Source organism: Pelobates fuscus, chromosome 2 (assembly GCF_036172605.1).
Source record: "Pelobates fuscus isolate aPelFus1 chromosome 2, aPelFus1.pri, whole genome shotgun sequence".
NCBI classification, from domain to species: Eukaryota; Metazoa; Chordata; class Amphibia; order Anura; family Pelobatidae; genus Pelobates; species Pelobates fuscus.
This window is the reverse complement of record NC_086318.1, coordinates 448320347-448341468: the sequence shown is the minus strand read 5'-3', so window position 1 is coordinate 448341468 and position 21122 is coordinate 448320347. Positions and strand designations below refer to the sequence as shown.

General features: G+C 44.9%; 1 protein-coding gene across 1 annotated transcript in view; it reads left to right on the top strand.

The window, feature by feature from the left end:
• ZNF318 (zinc finger protein 318) overlaps positions 1 to 10958 on the top strand; it is a 34994-nt gene extending 24036 nt beyond the window's left edge. Inside the window, exons 5-10 of the mRNA XM_063444178.1 lie at positions 581 to 680; positions 786 to 1042; positions 1526 to 2017; positions 2315 to 2405; positions 2513 to 2631; positions 6393 to 10958. Coding sequence (XP_063300248.1) covers positions 581 to 680; positions 786 to 1042; positions 1526 to 2017; positions 2315 to 2405; positions 2513 to 2631; positions 6393 to 8651 — 3318 coding nt within the window. The 3' untranslated portion in view covers positions 8652 to 10958. The remainder of the gene's footprint in view (positions 1 to 580; positions 681 to 785; positions 1043 to 1525; positions 2018 to 2314; positions 2406 to 2512; positions 2632 to 6392) is intronic.
• The last annotated feature ends 10164 nt before the right edge of the window (positions 10959 to 21122 follow it).

The window sequence follows — 21122 nt, the reverse complement described above, 5'->3', positions numbered from 1 at the left end:
GAAATAAAGATTAGCATTTTACACGTATTTATTTATCTATCGATCCAAACATTGCAACGTTTAATCTAGCTACGTCTATGACATGTGCCCTTCTTTGAGCTGTATCCGTGCAGTAAGGAGCTCACACAATCTCTGGCAGGATCATAAAAATAAGTGTCACAAAGCTGTATTAGACGTTGCTTAGAATGGTCAAGATCATGTTCTGATTTAGTCATTTTAGTTTATTATTACCATAGTTATCTGAATGTGTTCTTACACAGTATGGGGTGTTCGAAGTGTCATATAAACCCATGTCTATTTTCTGGAAGGTTTGGACCAGTTTCAAATTGTTGATATTTGGAGCTGTCCTGCTCCAGGTAGACAGGCCTGTTCTTGTCTTTTATATGCCCTTCACTGCATTCTGTTCTAGAAACATCCACTGCTATGTAAGATACAATGGGTTCTAATGGGCCAGCAAGTTAATCTTAGGAACACCACATGTGCGCTTTATTTTAATACTAATATCAAGAGATTAAATTGGGATATATATTGATAAGACTTAAAATAGGACATGAAAGAGAGACCCTTCCATTTATTGAAGGTCCTAGATGAACTGGAGGAGCTAAAGAGTGAACTAAAAACGAGGGAAGAGACTCTGAGTATGCTGAGCACAAAAGTGAAGCAGCTGCACACCCAGCAAGGTGAGTTCCCCGTATGGGCCAATCCAACTCTTCTGTCCATTACCACCTTTACCAATGGTCCTGAGTCTGCTCTCTTCATGATGATTGCTTGTTTTCTTTCGTTAGGCATCCTCTTGAGGAAAAAACAAAGGGAAAAGGCTTGTTATAATGACCCTCTTTTGGAGGAACTGAACAATGCTATGGACAACTTATATAAACAATTGAATAGCTTGCGTCGCAAGCTGCAGGATGCTCATCACAAAGAAAGTCAGCTGAAGAAGATGGCATTGATCCTTGGTGCTAAGCCAGAGGAAATGGCTTCAACAACACAACCTTCCCAGAAGAAGAGCACTAGCCCACAAAAAACATCTGAGCTCAGCAGGGTAAGTTCTTGGAATTCCACAAATCTCTATCATGGACATGTGTTCTGACTGTTTCCCAGGTAAAGAAATGCTAGCATTGAATATGCCATAGCCATCTATGTCCTGCTTGTGAAAATCCAAGCAAGCCTTCAGGTTTTATGCATTGATTTCCCCAACCATTTTCCATTGTCACCTTCCCGGCACCACAAATATGTCCTGTTCTTTCAAAGTATCAGGGTAATTCACTAAAGTCAGAATTGCCAGAAATTCTAAATGAATTTCACAGTTTAGACCACAATATCAAGTTATAAAAGTCAGTTCTATTTCAGTTCAGCTATTTTGGCCTTTAGTGAATAACCCTGTAAGTAATAGATTAGATTTGTCTCTAGTCTTCATGACCTGGAATACTCATTGGACCCATTATGGGCCGGTCTATTTCACTGTGCTTTTGTTATAATCCTTTGTGCTAATTTTCATCTCATTACTGTTTTTTTTATAATTCAGGATACTAGAAGTCGCTCAAGATCTCCATCTGAAGATGACATAAAGTCCAGCAGTGACCCAGTTCCAAAGGGTGAAAATAAATCCATGAGTAGCTCAAAGTCCAATGCTGATGTCAAGGCCACAGGTTTCTCCAGCCCTAGCAATGACATCCAGTCTGGAAGCTCCTCGAGTGCCAGTAGCAAAATGAACAAGCCGAGAAGCTCACCTCCCAAATCAGGCTCTGACTCAAAAAATTTGTCCCAATCCAGGTTATCTGCTTCCCCTCTTCACGAAAACAAATCAAAGCTGGTCGAAAAGTCATCTTCTAAGAGCTCTCGACCCAGTAAGAAGTCCTCCAAAACTTTGCTTACCCCCACTGATCAGCAATCCTTTGATCTGTCCCAGTTATTTGAGTATTATGATGATGGTTTCCACTGGTGTGAGGACTGCAGTTCAGATTTTCAGACGGTCGAGGAATTCCTTGTTCATCTGCGTAGTAAAAAACACTTCCAGGTATTGTACCACCCGTAGAGAGCGTGCGCTGATGCTATTTTTTTCTTTTCTCTTCATTCTAAGGAGTAAACCTTAGGATCAAAAATGTTGTTTCTCCAAATGCCATCTGCAAGGTTTTCAGACAATGTTCTTTAGCATTTGTGTGTGTGTAATCCTAAACACTGCAAAGAAACCATTCCAGACAGAAAGTGGTGGAATTGAGACGACTGTAGAGGCAAGAAAGCCTTTGAATGCTTAAATAACTGTTTCTGTGTTTCTAAATGTGCTTTAACATGTGTTCCCTTAATGTCTAAATAGACTGTGAACCAGGCAAACTGTCCTTGGGCAAAAAAGACTGTAGCTGAAAGCAAGATGCAAGCAAAGCAGACCCTAGCTGTCCCCATGAAAGGTGAGCTTCATATCGCTGATCGTGAACTTGATGTTGCCCTGCTCACACTTTTGGCCAGTTTTGTGTTCTTCAGGCTCTCATGATATTGCCGTCCCTCATTGTTCCAGGCGTTGAGTTCCTGCTTCCTACCAATGGCTTTTACTGCCAGCTCTGCAGTGAACTGCTGGCGGATCAGACCTGTGCAGACCAACACTTACGAACATTCGCTCACAACGATAAATACAAGGTTTGCCTACTAATTGTTTCATTATTTCATCTTGCTTAGGACAGGCCAGCTGTAACACTCTGCTAGCCCTGTCTCTCGATGAATCCTGTGTGCACAATCAGGATGCTTAGATATTTACACGTTTTACTTTATAACATCCGGGAATTAAAAATAATCGTGAATAGAATTTATAATCCCTGATTTACACAATACAGTCTGTGATGAGAATGAAAGGATGCATGATTTACAAATAAACGGAACAGTGTTAACAGCAGGGCTGCTGAATGGAACTCCTCTTTGCGTGTTAAATTCTCGCAGTCCGTTCACTTCTTATTGGAAGATGCCAGCTTGAAGACTCGGTGGCGATTGTTCATAAGGTAGGCTGTCACCAAGTGAGGTTCACAGGGGAGCGAATTATGTCCCTCTCACGTATACGTTTTGTACAATTGTTCATCACAGAAGAGTCTCCTGAGAGCACTGTGATTACCTTTAACACATGATATCTAGATTGCTTGTAAAAAATCTAACTCCCATTGAATTGTTTTGTATTTCTTAAACCTGTACTCATGTGACCGGTAATATGTGGCAGGGCGGCTGCACATGCCCTAACTGTGTCCTTTCCCAGAGATTACACGGTAGTGTGCGCCCAGCACTCCTGCAATTGTTGGAAGGTGGCTGTGTCCACCCAGTCTCTCCACTTTCATAGGGCTTCGTGCTCTGTGTGTGGGTGGAGGAAGAAAACTTAAAGGGACACTGTAGGCATTATAAACAGTTCAACTCATTGAAGCGGTTATAGTGCCCTGAGTCACCTGGCGCTGTCCTTCCATTCAGTATTTAACCATTATTGAGCAGTTTAAAATTGAATGAAGGTCTCTTGTAACCCGTGGAGGTATGTCTAACGCAGAGATTACACACTTTCTTCGAGCCATACCAATTTATACCTGCAATAGGCACTGTGATAGGCAGAATATGGTCAACTGACACTCTTAGCCAAGCACATCTGCCCATTGTTGCTCGGGCTAATTCATTAGAACAAGCAGCACAGATGGGATTGGATGCTTGGGACTCTTAGCTTTAAAAGCAGTTTAACACTGAATAAAAGGACTGCAGACACTATTATCACTTCAATGAGACATGGCAGTCGCCAGCCTACAGTGTCCTTTTTCAGTATACTTGTAATCTATACGCATGCTGGTGATTTTCCTAGCACATTCTATATATTAAGAAATTCGGGAGGGGGGTGGGAGGACAATCTAGAGGGTTGATTTTATAAGTAAATTAAAAATCCCAAATTATGAATGCATCCTTAAGTACTTCTTCAATTGATTATTAAAGGACAACTTTTATAAATTTTTACTTCTTGTAACGGCAGGTTCTTGTAACGGCAGGTTAAACCGCAGTTTAGGAGATCTTCCCCTTCCAGAGATACAGGCACAGCTACTGTAGAACACCAAACTCCCGAATTGAATACAAGTCAATGCACCAAACTCCCGAACTGCATACAAGGGAATAAGGTAGCACGCCAAACTCCCGAACCGGAACCTCACGAATAGCTGCAAGCAGACGAACAGGAAAAGCTCCCAAGCGGCTTACACTCCTGGCAGTCAGTCTCTATCAGCATACAGTGAATCCCCCCAAGAACGAGACAGAGCTCCGTGTTGCGAGTCAAGCAGTGGTCTGTTTTTAATTAACACTCACAGACTTTTATGCAAGTCCCCATGCAAGGGGACATCCCACAGGGAGGGACAACATGTAACTAATCCCGTACAGTAAAACATAAAACACACCCAGCACAAACACACAAAATCCTCCCCTCTGCCTGTGATATAATTATTTATCACAGGCAGGAAAAATACAGTTTTTACAGCATATTCATAACTTCTAAAATATACATCACATTCACATAAAAAAGTATATATTCACAATCAATCCATTCAGGGGAACAACATATAAAAAAATGGCATGAATCAGACCAGGGGTCAGAAGTTAGTAAAGTATCTTTTGGGGCCTGGCTGGCAGCATGGCTATCTGGCCCAAACCGGTTTTACAGAGCCCTCTATCCTGGAGACAATGGGGAAAATAATCCAAATATATCCAGGGATAGAGGCAGACTCCATTGAGCACGTTACCAGTAAAACACAAAAGGATACAAAAATACATAACTCCTATCATACTGAATTGAACGGGCCAAATCTCCCAGGGTCCATAGTCACAGGGCAAGAGGCGGGCAACCAGGCTCCTCCAATGCAATGTGGCGAGATTGGTCTCGTCACACTTCTCATTTTTAAATAATATAGCATTTTTTTAATGAATTAAATTTTTTATTGATTTTTTGAGAAGATTATTAAAGAAAATGATTCTTTATCTGGCTGAGCAGCCGTGTTGGGTCAGATTTTACGGTCATCTGACCAGATGCTGCTTAATCTTACTTGCTGCTGTTGTGATTACTCTGTGTGAACCTGCAGCAGCCAGCAAGTTGGGTTGAGCAGCAGTTGGTCAGATAACAATAGAATCTGACCCAACATGGCTGCTCAGTCAGATATAAAGAAACATTTGAAAAAAATGAAGTAAAAAATAAATCAATCTATATATAATTAAAGGGAAACTATAGGCACAAAAACAATTTTAGCTTAATGAAGCAGTTTTGGTGTATAGATCATACCCCTTCAATCTCGCTGCTCAATACCAAGTCATTTAGGAGTTAAATCACTTTGTTTATGCAGCCATAGTCACACCTCCCTGTATGTGACTTCCACAGCCTTCCTAAACACTTCATGTAAAGTGAGATCTAATGTTTATACTTCCTTTATTGTTCACTGTATAATTTAGAATTCTTTATCTCCTACTCTGTTAATAGCTTGCTAAACCCTGCAGGAGCCTCCAGTGTGCGATTAAAGTTCAATTTACAGAGCAGAAGATAAACAACTCTAAAGCAAGTTAACATCTGATTTTTTTCATGTTGACTGTATCAGTCACAGCTAGGGGAGGTGTGACTAGGGCTGCATAAACAAAATTGATGTAACTCCTTAATGGCAGAGAATTGAGCGGTGAGACTGCAGGGGCATGATCTATACATGATCTAAAGTGCTTTCGTAGTGTCCCTTTAAGTTTCTATGTGATGACCGTACTCCTTTAAACAGCAAGTCAACCCACCGCATCCCAGATGTCTTGCAGAATCTTGGGCACTGGAAACAGGCAGGGAAATAACCAGCATTATAAATAAATAAATATGACAGCCAGGAGCTTTATAAAAGTGAACATGTCTTATGAAAGCAGCATTTTTATAAAATAAAAGATGGTACACTCTGTAAACTCCTGAAGCACATTGTAAATCCCAATGCTTTGCAAGCCCAAACTATTTATGAGAAGGAGAATCGCTGTGGTTTGAAAAATGGAGCAATCACCCGTGGAGTCAAACTGCTGTTTTTTTGGCGTTGACCTACTTTTATAACTTTGCACCATTTTTCTGATCACAGCAAATTTTACAGATCTGCTAGAGATAATTATAAAAACAAAAGCATGCAAACCAAGCCATCGTGCCAAATGTTAAAAAGTAAAATATCCCAATAAAATCCAATTTAATCCCTGTTTTGTAATTGAGCAAAATGTAGACAAGCAAGTGAAATTCTCTCAGACAGTGAAGCTCCACATATCGGTTCAGGTGATCAGTGCATAATATAATGTGCTAGAGACACTGCTAGTGTTCTCAGTAATATATACTCCATCATTGATTGACTGTAATATTTTTCGATGTATTTATTTCATTTTCTACATTTTTACAGAAACATACAGATGACAATCCCCAATATGAGAAAAAAAGGCAAATCAAAAAGTTCTGCACTGTTACAGAGAAGACTCGACAAAAGCAGATGGAGCTTAAACGGAAAATATCTGAGATAGTGAGTGAATCCTCAGGGGAAAGTAAACCCAAAAAGGTTAAACAGAAAGAGGAAGAACAAATTGTGAAGCCAAAGACTAAAAACATTAGCCAGCCAGCCAAAGCAGAGCACAGGCCTCCTCCGAAAGTGGATCCCATAAAGAGACCATTTGGGAAGTTCAGTTGGGGGTCAGCAGAAGGCAAACCTCAGCTGAGTCCAAGCTCATCAAAGGCTGAAAGCCAAACTACGCAGGACAAAGACAAACCAGAGGAAGGGAAAGGGCACTTGGCCAGATCCAAGAACATTGAGATTAAACTCAAGTGTAAAAGCACTTCTGGAACGTCCAAAATGTCAACTTCATTGACCTCGTCCACTACCACTTCATCCACCTCATCCACTACAACTACTACATCACAAACTAAAGTCAGACCTAATCTGACTTTGAGTGTCCCTTTGAGTGTCCTTAAAAAGTCCTACGCAGCGACAGTTAACAAACCTGCCCCTCTAAACATGTTCTTATCAATCAAGTCTTCATCCACAAACACCTCCAGGCCTTTGCCAGTTTTAAAGTCGAGCCCTGGTGAAAGTACCAAGAAGCAAGATACTGCAAAATCTCTCCCTAATTCAGCACTCTCAGGCAAAGCAGCCGAGACTGTACTCCCAAAGCACGCTGTCAATAATCCTTCTTTAAGTTCAGAGAGGACAGCAGAAAAATCAGGTGAAATACTTCCAAAGCAAGCCGCCAATAAACCTTCTTCAACTTCAGATATGACAGCAGAAAAATCAGGTGAAATACTTCCAAAGCAAGCCACCAATAAACCTTCTTCAAATTCAGATATGACAGCGGGAAAAGCAGAAGTACTCTCGAAGCAGTCTACAAATAAGCCCCCCGTTAGCTCTGTGTCTTCAGGCATCGGTAAGCTGCCATCGATGTCAGTGTACACAGCTGCCAATAAGTTTCCCTCTTATCCATTTTGCACCGCGGCAAATAAGCCTTCAGAACGTAAAATGTACACAGCCGTGCCTCCTCCCCCCCAGTTTGCCGCTGTAACCCACAAAGATAAAGACTGTGCTGGTAAGTTCCTTCATTCTGCTCAGAGCTCCGTAAAAACTTTGAGTACAACTGTTAATCCCTCTGGCAAAAAGCACCTTGCTGAAGCAGTGGGAGGCACTGCAGTCTCAGATAATAATGCAGCTGGCATACCCGGCAAAGGCCATAAGGAAATGTTTGGTACAAGCAATGTTCCAGCAGTTAAGTCACAAGACTTAAATACCAACTCCCACAAAGCTTTAAGCAATCCAGTTGCAACCAGTCCATTTGCAAGCAAACCACATGGTCCATCAAAACCATTGCCCACTTCTCCAGCTGCAGAGCAGAAACCTTTATCTGCTTCTAAAGCTAGAGAGATGTATACCAACACGACCAAGCTGAACCAGAAGTTTAAACAAGAGCCTCTCTCATTGCCAACCTCTTTATTCTGTCATGTTTCAGACACAGTGCAAAAAGATGTCAAGATTTCATCTGTAGTGCCCCAGGGTGTGGCTAATAAGAGTACTAGTGAACCCATGGAGGTATCTCTAGTGGCTGCTAAGGTCTGCAGTGAAAATGCCAAAGATCCTCCACACGTAGAACAAAAACCTGATACTTCCAATCTACAAGAGGAAATTGGGTCATTTTACAAACTCATCTCATCGGAAGACGACCTTGAGGATTTAACAACCTCAGAAGACCATGATGTTGTACCAGAAGATCCAGTTCAGATACCTACTCTGCCTGTCCAGATTAAAGTTCCTACTCCTGAAACCATGCAAACACCCATTAAAACTGAAGTAAAACCCAGCTTCCTAGATTCAGTCACAGAAGAAGAACTTGATGATTCAGATATGGCGTGTGAAGAAGCACCAGAGGCACCATATGTTCCTGTTTCCAAATTATCATCCCTTTCCACCCTTTCTTACCTGGCACCTATAGAGACCAGACCATCATCCACTCTGCATGGGTCATCAGGAGCATCAGTTGCTGTAACTGATCTTTGCAAAAAATCTCCATCTGGAGTGGATACAATTGACATAGTCACTCCCAATAAAGATGAGGTTCCCTTTGTGTCTACTGTTTATTCCATGGAAGACTTGGCTGTATTGACCACTTGTGATTCTGATTAATCGTCTGTTATACCCTTTCACTTTCCATTCATGGTTTAGTTGTAAAATTATATTGTGAACATTCTAAAATGTGCCCTGTGTCTTTTTTTTATTTTGACCCATGACAAGTTTCAGGATTGCAACTGATCAGAAATATAGAATGCAATGGTGGATGCGTTGATGTACTGCGTGATCCTACGTCGGAATGGTGGCCGAGAGAAAGCAAAAGAGAGACACCTTAATCTCCCAAAAACTTAAACTGAGACAGAGATCTGGACTCCACTGTTATCTGCCGTCAACTTGGGTCTGTTCAAATCACATGACTTTTCCAACTATTCTGTTTGATGCCTACATTCTGTTATTTCTGGCGTTCTGCATGATCTAGTTCATGGATGTGTCAGTAAGAACTGATTATTCTGTAACGTAAATGATTCAGTAAAATTACATTTTCTGTTTAGGCTAAGATACAAAATGTGGAAAGTTGTCCTTTGTTTGCCTTTTAAACACATTTCAGATTGAATTCTGCTGTCAGTATGAATGATGAACTAAGTACTTTTTGGCGCATAGAACAGGAGAAGAGAACCTTTGGATGATGTTACCGTAATAGAAAACGTTTTGTGTAACTACCTTCCCAGTTCCTGATTCAGACTTTAATGCTTATTTTACTGTATGTTGCATGGATACCTGCATTGATTTCCAGGCTTTGGATATTAAAGATGTTATGGTCCATAAGATGAGCTGTGGAAAGCCCTCGATGAATGACTGGTGTCTAAGAAGAGCATGAAGACCTTGTCCTTTGTTTGGCTTGTTCCTGCCTCTGTGCTTAATTAAGTCCTCTCAGATATCTTTCATTTCAAGGTATTAATAAAGCAAATTCCTTCTGCTTGTTTCGTTTTTCATATCATCACAAACGGAAAATAGTAACAATGCAGGGGACAGTGCTTTGTCTATCCTCATGGCCCCAATATTAAGGGTTGTTTCTTGCACCCTATCTTTTACCAAGGTCTGGGACTTGTTGGAGGTGAGTCAGTATGAATGAATACCGGAGATGATCAGTTAAAGAGTAAGTCTCTACCCATGCATCCAGCATCATTCACTTCCTCTGACAGAGGCCAGCTGTGCACAGAGCGCCCATGAGGACACACTCACACGATATGCAGGGAGAGGAGGTGTCGGGTCTCTCCCTCCACTCTTGTTGTGCATGATTGTTTATGCTGTCAGATAAAGGATCAATAAAACAGGAGCTGACACATGGCAACTAATTCTAGAACCTCCTCTGTACACCTTGCTGTACACTTTGTACATTGGAATCTGCAGGGCCAGCTTGCTTTGCATTGTCCTTTCCTGGTTCCTTTGTTAGTTGCCCTTCTTAGATCCTGATGTGATAGCAAAGGGTTGCTGATCACAGTGACCAGGACTTTAACCATGCGTTCAGACATGAGGAACATCTATCATCATGAAAATCTCATCCTGGCAGGAGAACCCATCTCCCCAGTCAATGTGAAACCAAGAGACGGACATTAGTGTATTGTATCTTCAATGCTTTTATTTCAAGGGTGATCTCTATTAAACATTATGTATGCCTTGTTTCTGTTACCAGTTTGATGTAAAAAATAATAATACTTTGATGCTTATTGTATATTGCATCTTTCATTTGTGCATCAAATGTTTGCTTTTATTTTTCTTTATTGAAAACGAAATAAAAATCTTCAACTTGGAAAGAAACTTGTTTGATGAATTTGCAGACTTTCATCTCTGTCTTAGGACATTCAGAACGGCTGGTTGTTTTAATATTTGTCCCCAGATATACATTGTTACCAGACTATCCTTGGGCAGTCTATACGTCTATTAAAGAGGCACTCTGGGCTCTTCAACTCAAAATAGTAATGGTGCCTAATCCCCCAAGTGTCATTTCTATTTCATTGTTGACACATTTTGGAGTCGGTTTAACAGTGAATCAGAGATGCTGGCAGCCTGTTCTTGCCCATTATTGATTATGGGACAATTTGGTATTGTGTAAGACGTATTGGTTATTCCGTCAGAGGGCACTAAATTGGAGCTGCCTGGGACTTTGATTCGCTTGTAAACTGTTCAGAAACAATATAACAATGAAACAGACCATGGCCTCTTAAATTAGTTCAAATTGTTAGAATGGCTGGAGTGTGCTCTGGCGGCTTTAACCTCTCTCCCCAGACATTCAGGTATGTTATTTAGGTTTAATGTCAGCCTGGGATGTTCTGAAATGTTACTGGACTTTCCTCAAAATAGTGTGATCTGTCTGCAGACTGTCCTCGAGCTAAGATAAGAACAGTCCCCAGACATTCCAGTGGAGACAAAGTAGGGAGGGACCTCAGCCAATACAAGACAATAATTAATACTGTTGGCTGCATTTGAATGTGATTGCTGCTGCAGTAATAAAACGTTGCAAATCCTCCTGAGACCCAGCCCATTAACTTGTGTCCTCTGTCCTGGACATTTCATTCACATGCATCTACTTTTATTCTTATGAGCTACTCATTCAATCCCTGCTGTATTGTAAAGAGGACATCCTGGGCTTTCAAGTGATATGTCATGTGATAGGCTGGGATCTTCCTCTTTCTTTTCATAAGAAATTGGAAGACCATTTTTTTCTTCTGTTCCCAGGAGGTTATAGGGTACATCTCTAAGGTTTTTTTTTTTATAATGGCAGTTGTAACCCATCTGTGTTAACATAATTAAGCTTCCTCTACCGACCTTTGCCTAACCAGGTTTCATGGGTGGACTCAGCACAGCACATACACCACTGTTAACCATGTATTTATGGAAGATCTATTCTGTCACTTGTAACTGTTCCATGTGTAAATAGAAATGCATTAACCTGCTGTGCAAGCAAATAGAAGCTCCACTCATGTGTTGTAACGAATGATGCTAGTCACAATGGACAATACTCCTGGTGGCAGCACAGGTTCCTCCATAAAGTTTATGGTGGAGGTTGGGACATGCATGGCCTGGTGATATATGTGATGGTCACTGCTGCCGAGTCTCGTTTAATGTTTATTGCATTTGTGTGACTTTTAAAATTAAATGGCACAAAAAATGTGTATTTCCCTTATTTATTAGTCAACGTGAAGCAACCATCTACAACTAAGGGATTTTGTTAAAAAGAATATTGCATCTTCTAAAATGAAGCAAAGTCCTTTATATTTGCGCCAGTTTTTTCTGTTCACATATGACAGACAATTATGAAGGTCAACCAAAAAGGTTCAACAATAAAAAGAATATATTCTACGTTTGGGACTTTTCACACATTGCAGGTAACATACCGGAAATTTCAAAAAAATAGTCCCCTAGAAAGTCCCGCTGTTCTGCACTTATTTTTCTGTGTTGTCTGCATTAGTGTTCTTTTAGGGTGGGGTCACTTTTATATTTTGGTGTAACTGGAGTCTTGTACCAATTATTTTCTATGCATGTGAGCACCGGAGGACATTATTGAAGTATGTTCAGCAGGAGAGTGGAACAGTCAATATAGAAACCATTGTAATTAGATCAAAATTTCCTTTGGTTTCCATTGTTACCAAGTTTCACTTAGAACGTTAGCCCCTTTCCTGAATCTCAGGCTATTTGCTCTGCATTTGGGATGCTCTTTTTGCTCAGAAAAAATAAATCATGATCAGGAATTTATCAGAATGTAATTTTCGGGGGGGGGGGGGGGGGGCGGAGCCAACTGCCGAGCTGATCAGACGCCATTTCTGACAGCTCTGATACCTAAGCCAATATCTCACCTAAATCTTAAAAATAAAGCCTGATCCCACCATCCCAAACACATACCCCGATCCGGGAAATTGCCCTGCATCGATAGATGCCCTTCTTTTTGAAAACAAAGACGCAGAAGCGCAAACCGGGGCCTACTCCACGCACACACTGCCTACCTTGGCGGCGCTTTACGGTGGAGCCCATCAAGGCCTTCTAAGCATCCCTACTATCGGATCCTCTTCCAACTTGGGAGACCACATACCCACCATGGGGCGACGTTCCCAGAAAGCTGGAACCCAGACGGAAGGGACATCGGGTCCATGCTCCAGCGGCCCGCTAGGCCCAAACAGGCCTCAGAGGAACACCAACCTCCTCCTACCCACACAGCTCACGCTGAACGAGCAGAGAGAAGTGACCTCTGTACAGCGCCACCAGCGACTACCATGACTTACAAATACTCCTGCATGACTTCCCCAAAATCCTGTCAAAAGAACTAGCAGAACTCAAAGCGGATTTACAAAGGTACAGGTTACGGAGGCTGAGATGGCCGAAGTCACCACTAACCTAACAAAAGTGCAAGACTCGGTACACCAGCTTCAAAAATCCCACCACAATATGGCCTTACACCTGAATTCCCTCGAGAACAGCCATAGACGCAACAACATCAAAGTACGAGGTATCTCCGGAGGGGTCACCACGGATGAGCTACCGCACTACACGAGACGGCTACTGGCAACTATTCTACCTCCGGTGGCGGCTAGAAAAATGGTGGTCGATGGAATATACTGGGAAATAAGCAAGGGGGGATGGGACTCACAGGTCCCTGGAAACAACAACATAAAGTATTTGCAGTTGGGCTCGCAGGCCCCAATGAATGATGCGGACTCGCAGGTCCCACGTATTCCAAACAACTAATAGTGAGTGCCTTTATCTCATGTGTTGTTATTTTTTTTTTTTATATTGATAATATGTTACAGTTTTCGTGGCATAACATGTAAATAGGTTGGTGGGAACTCGCAGGTTTCCGACCTGCTTTCCATTATTAGGTCTTGTGAGGTGTCTAGATTCCCGAGAGAGAGGCATAAAATGAGTTACAAAGGTCCCTAGGTATCCCAGTCAGATGACCCATAACTTGCAAACTTAAACAATCATAAGAAAACTAGTATCGAGTGGACAGAAAGAGGAGCACAAAACATTGTGTTCCGATACAGTAGTGTCAGTTTGTTGTGTGACATGTCGGGCTAGCGGGATTATGGCCGTCAAGTGGTCCCCGATTCTGTCTGCAGTCGCTTGTCGGAGTTCAGGTGGTGAATATAGTAGCGTGTGGGCACCCTAAGCCGTTATAAGTTGGTGTGTGTGTGTGTCCGTGTGGTTGGGGGATGACCGCGTCCCTTCGTTTGTGGGGTGTATTGGCTTAGCTTCCCTGTGTGGTTATCGGGTGACATGTGAGGGTAACGTTCTGCTGTGACCCGGGTAGTTGCTTTGAGGTGGCATGGTATGTGTGGTGAAGGTACTACAATCAGGGTAAGCCTATCGTCTCGTGTGTGCCTCCCTTATCTAGGCTGTTGGCTCACCATGTCCCGGTCGTTGGGGTCTTTTTAACCTTAGGGTATGGTACGTGCGCTGTGTTATCACCCATGAACGTCTGTTTGTTTTAGGATGTTCTAGAGGTGGCTTGTGTGTATATTCGTGTTGATCGATTCCCTTAATCCTCCCCGTGTGGTCGGGTCCTGTATGCCGGTTAGTGGGCTTGGTCCCCAGTGTCTGGTCGGTCATGTGGTGGTTTTCCTTGTGGGTGATCCGTCTTTTGGCAGGCATGCGTGGCCCCTATCTCCCCCCCGCCCCGCCGGCGTGGCCGCCCGGGCCTCCGATCTCCCATCTCTCGGCAACATGCACCACCCACGGTCCCCATCGTTCCAAATATTTTTCACTTTGTCCCATGAGGGACGCCCTCACCTTTTCTGCGGAGCGGATCTCCTCAACCCTGTCGTACCATTGGGTTAACGTTGGTGGCTGTGTCTGTTTCCACATTGCGGGTATGAGTGCTTTGGCTGCATCTAGCATATGTCGCAGTATGGATTTTTTGTATTGTGAGATTGGTTGTGGTGTCGAGTGTAGTAAGTATTGTGCCATGTTGAGGGGGAACGGTTCTCGGAGGATCTCAGTGATTTTTGTGCTGATCTGGGACCAGAACGGCTGTATGATTGAGCAGTTCCACCAAATGTGGCTGAGGGTACCTTCCTCCTCTCCACACCTCCAGCATATGGATGGGACATTGGGAAATATCCTATGGAGACGTGTTGGAGTTTTGTACCATTGTGATAATAGTTTGTAATTGACTTCTTGATATCGGGTGCTGACCGAGGATTTATGGTGTAAGATGAGTATTTTTTCCCACTGGGTGGGGGTAAATTCCTGATTTGTGATACTTTCCCATTGCGTCTTGAATGTGACTATTTCTGTGCAGGCACCTGTGAGGACGCATTGGTAAAGGTATGAGATCGCTTTGCCTAAACTCGTTTTGGTAAAGCACAATCTCTCAAATGGCGTGAGGGCCCTGTGTAAGGCTGTTCTATCTCTGAATGAATGGTAGAAATGTTTTAGTTGAGTATAGCGGAAGACTTGCTGTAGGGTCGGGGTTTGTGTATTGATGAGTTCTGAGAGCGTTTTCAGGGTGGCGTTGCCCAGAACATTGTGGAGTGGTACGTATTCCTGCTCTTGTTCTCCCAGGATTCCCCATGCCCCATCAGTGATGCCCCCTCCTATGGAGCGATTGTTGGTGATAGGGTCAACGGGCTCGGTGTTGGGGATATGTGTTCGGCTTTTCTCGTTGTGTCCCACGTATGTAAGGTGTGGGCCATCGGTGAGGTGCAATCGGGGTCTTTCCGTGTCGTGGTCTTGGTCCCCCATACGATTTCTGGCATAGCTGTACAACCCCCAATCTCCATCAGCGGGATCCATTGTTTATGTGATGGGCGGGTGTGCCATTCTAGTATGCGTTGTAACGCGGTGGCCTGGTGGTATTTTTTCATGTCCGGGAGTGCTAGGCCGCCTCGGTGGCGGGGAAGGCACAGGGTGTCGTGACTGATCCTAGGTCGCTGACCTCTCCATATGTATTTAAGAATTGCCGATCTGAGGGAGGAAAAATATGCCGCGGGTATCGTCATTTGTAGCGTTTGATATAGATAAAGCAATCGGGGCAGTATATTCATTTTCACTACCGCGATGCGCCCCAGCCAAGACATGTGTTGGGGATTCCAATCACACAGATCTCGCTGTATTTTGGCTAGCAGCGGTATGAAATTTGACGTGTATAGATCCAGTGGATCTCTGGTGAGCCATATTCCTAGGTACTTCATCCTGGTCTCACACCAGTGGAACTGGAAATGTGTACGTAGGCTGTCGTTTTCTTCGCCAGGTATCGAGATATTCAGGATCTCGCATTTTGATAGATTTAGTTTAAGGCCGGATATGTCTCCATATGTTTCAAATTCTTTGAGGAGGCACGGAAGGGAGATTCTGGGTTGGGAAACAAAAAATAACATGTCATCTGCATACGCCGCAGTTTTATGCACTGTCCCATCAGAGCGGAATCCCTTGATGTCCTCATTGTGTCGTATTGCTTCGAGCAGCGGCTCTAGTGTCAGGGAGAAAATCAACGGGGACAGGGGGCAACCCTGCCTTGTTCCGTTCCGGATAGGGAAGGGGGTCGTGAACGCCCTGTTCACCCTGACCCGTGCGTTTGGCCGGCTATAATTGGCCGCGATCCAAGTGAGCAGGTTGAGTCCAAATCCCATCTCCCTGAGCAGCTCCATCAGGTATGTCCAGTCCACCCTGTCAAATGCCTTCTCCGCGTCGGTGGACAGAAGTAGCAGTCAGTCCCCCGTGCGTTTGGCCAGGTGTTGGATGGAGAGAGCCCGTAGTGTACTGTCGCGGGCTTCTCTGCCCGGGACGAAGCCCGTTTGGTCAGGATGGACTAGTCTGGGTAGGAACGAGGCGGCTTGAAAGAACCTTGGTGAATAATTTGAGATCAGTGTTCAGGAGAGAAATTGGCCTGTAACTGCTGCACTGTTCGAGGTCCTTTCCCGGCTTAGGGAGGATGGTTATGGTTGCTGCTAATGTGTCATCGTGCAGCCCGTCGCCGGACGTGATTGCATTCACGACTGCAGTTAATTTTGGGATGAGTATGGGCCCGAATTTCTTGTAGTATTCGAGGGTAAGCCCGTCGGGTCCCGGGGCTTTACCCGTCTTTGTTGCTTTGATCGCTGTAACGGATCACCTGGCACCCCGACTTGGTACCTCCGTTAATGGATGCTCCTAGTGCTTCCTGAGGACTCCAAGCACTCTGGCAGACACCACAATCACCGAATCCGAGAAACCTTTTAAATTCTCGCAAGCATATGAATGCTGTAGACCATTGAATAGGAACCATACGAATAGGCTTGTACTCCTAGCAGTCAACTGGAACAGCATGCAATAAATCCTTCCCCCCAATAATGAGACGACACATCACTTTGAGGGTAAAACAGGAACTCTGGACTGGCTCATCCAGCCTGGCTTTTATTACACTTGTACACTTACAGGCCACACCCAGGGGGAGGCATAAAATCACCAATCACACATCTGGTGCAACCCACACATTCCCTCCCCTCAGATAAACAGTTAAACCAATTATTACATACAATAAAAATACAGTTTTCACATACACACTGTAACTTTAAAACCATACATCCAATTCAGACTCAGCATACATCAAACATAAACACTTCCAAAAATCAGCCAAATCCCTCCAGTGGATCAAAAGTTAGCTGGAAGTCCTTTATGACCGACCGCAAGCACAATTTCCTGCCCAAAACAGTTCCATAGATTTGGGATGTGCGGTCGGTCAATTTCATGCGAAAAAATGACTAAGTCCCATTTCGAACGGGACTTAGTCTCTGGAGCTGCAAGTTCAGTATGGGAGAAGGTAAGGGTCAGCGGTGTTCGGCAGAATGTGTAGCCGATTTTAGTTCCACAGAATCTTTAACATACACCGCTGACCGCATTCGAATGACCAAAATGGCCGCCGCCACGTGTTCGGCTGCCGAATGGCGGCCACCCAGCGCTCGGCAATTAACCTGCAGTAACCTCACAGCCTGGGAGGTAAATTGCCTGCACACTTTAGCTTCTGGGTGGTCCGCCTGTGTGGTACTTGGTTCAGTAAGCCCTATTTACTGAACCAAGTGGGGGAAAGCCAGGAACAAGTTATTTTACAGGTCTGGGGACATAGTCTTAAAGGGACATTGTTCACCAAAGTTACAATATGTCCCCAGCCGGTTCTTAAAGGGCCATACACACCAAATAAAAGTCCATACGTTTTCAGGGGCCATAGTCTTAAAGGGTATTGTTACCCAAAGTCTCAATATGTCCCCAGACAGTTCTTAAAGGGCCAGCAGCAGTACAATAAAATACCATTCACTGTGCTTAAAGGGCCAGTAGCCGCCATATAAAGTATAATATGCCCCAAATAACCCAGGGGCCATAGTCAGCAGGTAGGAGGCGGGCAAACAGGCTTCTCCAGGGCCCAGTGGCGAGGTTGGTTTCGCCACAATCGCTGCTCTAATTTCTTCTTCAGTGATGGGAGCATCCATGCGTTCGGCCTCGTCGCGGGTGAAATGCTTGACTAAGTGTCGCGTGAGGTATTGTAGAATCTCCTGTTTTTTAACGTGTGTCGGTGTATCAGGGGATTGTGAGTGCAGATTATATAGTTGAGTGTAGTAGGTTCGAAATTCGTTTGCTATGCTTTCGTATTGTTGGGTCGTCCGCCCCCCGGGTAATTTCAGCTTGTGTACTTGCGCGGGTGCTTGTTGGCCTTTAAGCATACGGGCTAGAAGTTTACCTCCTTTGTCCGCGTGTATGTAGTAAAAGGCGGTCGACCTCTGCAGTTGCCTGTAGTGTTTCTTGATTAATAGGTCATGCAGGTTAAGTAATAGGTCATGCATGTAGGTTTCTTGATTAATAGGTCTTCTAACAGGGTGTCGTTGAGCCTCCAAGTCATCACCTTCGGTCTTATTAACGGGGAGTCTAGTTCTAGAGTGACCGCCCCATGGTCGGACCACGTGGCCGCGTCGATGGTTGCCCCCTGCAGCGCGGTGAGTTGCTCCTGTTGGATGAACACGTAGTCAATCCTCGAGTATCTCTCATGGACTCTTGAGTAGTGTGTGAAATCCTTGACCGTGGGGTGGAGGGCTCTCCAGCAGTCTACCAATCGTAGGCTTCTGAGGGCTCGTAGAGTGGTTCGGATGTCTCTTTGTGGGACGCTGCTGCGCCCTGTGGAGGTGTCCAAATAGGGGTCCAGGGGGATATTGATCTCCCCCTAGTATAAGGGTCCCTTCCGTGAAGTCAGTCAACAAGCGCAGTGTTCTGCGGATGAACTGCGCCTGGTTCCAATTAGGGGCGTATATACGCGCCAGGGTGTAGGTTCTGTGCATTATTGTGCCTTTCAGGAAGATGTAATGCCCCTCTGTGTCCACGAGTTTATCCGTTTCCATGAATCCCAGCCTCGTGGCGAGAAGTATTGCTACTCCTGCCTTCTTAGAGGAGTGGAGGTTGCTGAAGTACGTGTGGGAGTATGATCTGTCCTTCAGGGCCGGGACCGAGTCTATTCGGAAATGAGTTTCCTGGAGTAGGGCAATCGAGATACGTTTTTGTCGGAGTTCCCGCAGGAGGTGCGTTCTTCGCTCTGGGATATTCAGTCCTCTGCAGTTATGGGTAATTACGCGCAGTGGGCAAGGCCGGTACGCCGATCCTGTGGGCGAGGAGGCTCGAGGCGGGCGTACGCAGCACGGGCGGACCGGGAGGCCACCTTCCGCCATAGTATATCGTGTCTCGGGTTTAGCGGCCAAATGCCGGGGAAGCGGGGGGGGAGGGCAGCGGGCGCCGAGCACATGCTCTGCCACCTGGCGGTCTTGCGTGGTGTGTGGGCAGTCGCTTATGTGCGGTGTATTCGTGTCAGTGGGTGAGTGTAGTGGAATCACCTACCCTGCTCCGGCAAGGAGGCCTGTGTGACCGCGGATGCAGTCGGCGGCGCCCCTGGTTCGGGTATATCCCCTTCCTGGGCCCGCCTACTCACCGCCATAACAATTGTTCACAATTGTGTTGTTAAGTGTTCCGCCCTCCCTTGGAGGTATGTCCCTGTGGTAGAGTGAGTTCCGTCTATAGTGAGGGTCCTCCACCGTGTGAAGTTGTATACGTGTGTTCTAGACGGGGGTGTTCTAGATGATACCTGTTTGTGGCCGTGCTTTATAGAGTGTGGTTGACATGCCTGTCACGTGACAGCCGTCTCGGTGAGGTTTCCGTCAGCGGTATCTATTAGGTCGTGAGTGGCCCTAAGCTTTGTTACATCGTCGCTACGTCATGCCCTCGTCAGGGAGGGTCTCTGGATGCGTTCACAATGTGGAGTCAGTTAGGTAAGCTGTCTGATCAGACTTGTTTATCAGGAGCCCCTTGTGGTGGGCCTTCGTCAGCGTATTTGGGCGTTGATAAATTTCTGGTGCGTCTACAATTACATTATTATACGTCCCCCTTCCTAGTAGAGTAGAGTAGTGCCTGCGGTACCAGTTTCTTCCTCTGGGGTGTAATGCTGTATACTGTTATCTCGGGTTTCTAACTCTCTGGATACCTAGCGGGATGCCTCCACCGCTATGTAGCTGACTGGAGGTTGGATTGTGGAATATGCGTCCATGAGAGTACTAGTTTTTAAGTTCCCTATGTTCCCACCTGGCCGCATGAGGGGTGGCAGCGCCTGGTACCTAAGTGTGTAGTTCCTGGTGGCCCAAGGGCTAGCCTTGGGGGGGGGGAGGAAAGTCTACCGTTAAGAGTCTACCGTTGCTGCTCCTTCCGAGGAGGGAGTTGGAGCCCAGGGTAAGCTATCGTGGTGTGGGGTAATTCGTTGTGCAGTTTACAAGAAGGAGCGTTGGCCCCTGAGGTTAACATCAGGCAGTCTCAGTTTTACAAGACTCTGGTTTTTGGTATGGTGCATTTAACAGGACTACTTTTAAATAGAGTTTGACATACGGTCCAGTGGTGAGATGAAACCTGCTTACCGTTAGCTATAAAAATCCATAAAAGGAACACACAATTGTAAAGTTCATGACTGGGATGATTTTGACTTCTTGTGGGGCACTAGCAATCTGTAGGAACCTTGAATTCTGCAGTCAAAGGTACTTGTCTCAGGAAAGGAAGTAGTGGAAGGGGACGAGACTGAAACAAGATCCTGCGGTGGTGGCAACAATGTCTGAATCAGGTCGATTCACTGTAGAGGCGTGGATCTAAGCACTAGCTTGTTCCACCTTGGCCATGGATAAAAATTAAGGTATTAATAAAGAAAAAACCCTTTCGGTCACCGAGAGCATCCAGTGGTTCACGTCCATGGTTGTCACCATATGACGTACACGCAATGAGTGTCGGCTTCCCAACCAAGGTTAAGATTTCTACTCCCTTCGTCCCCCCACCCAAGTGTGGGCATTGACCCACCCGTCAGGGACAAGTGTAGCTTGAGTCTCTGGGACAAGTTGCCCTTGTCCGGTTGGGCAGGTCTCTGGGGTTTCGGGGTGTATGTGGTTGGTTGCCCCCTCCCCTCAAGCCCCCCACCCAAGTGGTAAGTGAGTATATTGTCCCTTGCATTGTGAGTCATCCCTGTGGGGACGGTAGTCTCGTGGCTTACCGGGGCAGGGCATCTGCTGACAGAAGCTCGGCTAGGTCGGGTTAGCTGTGTAGGTG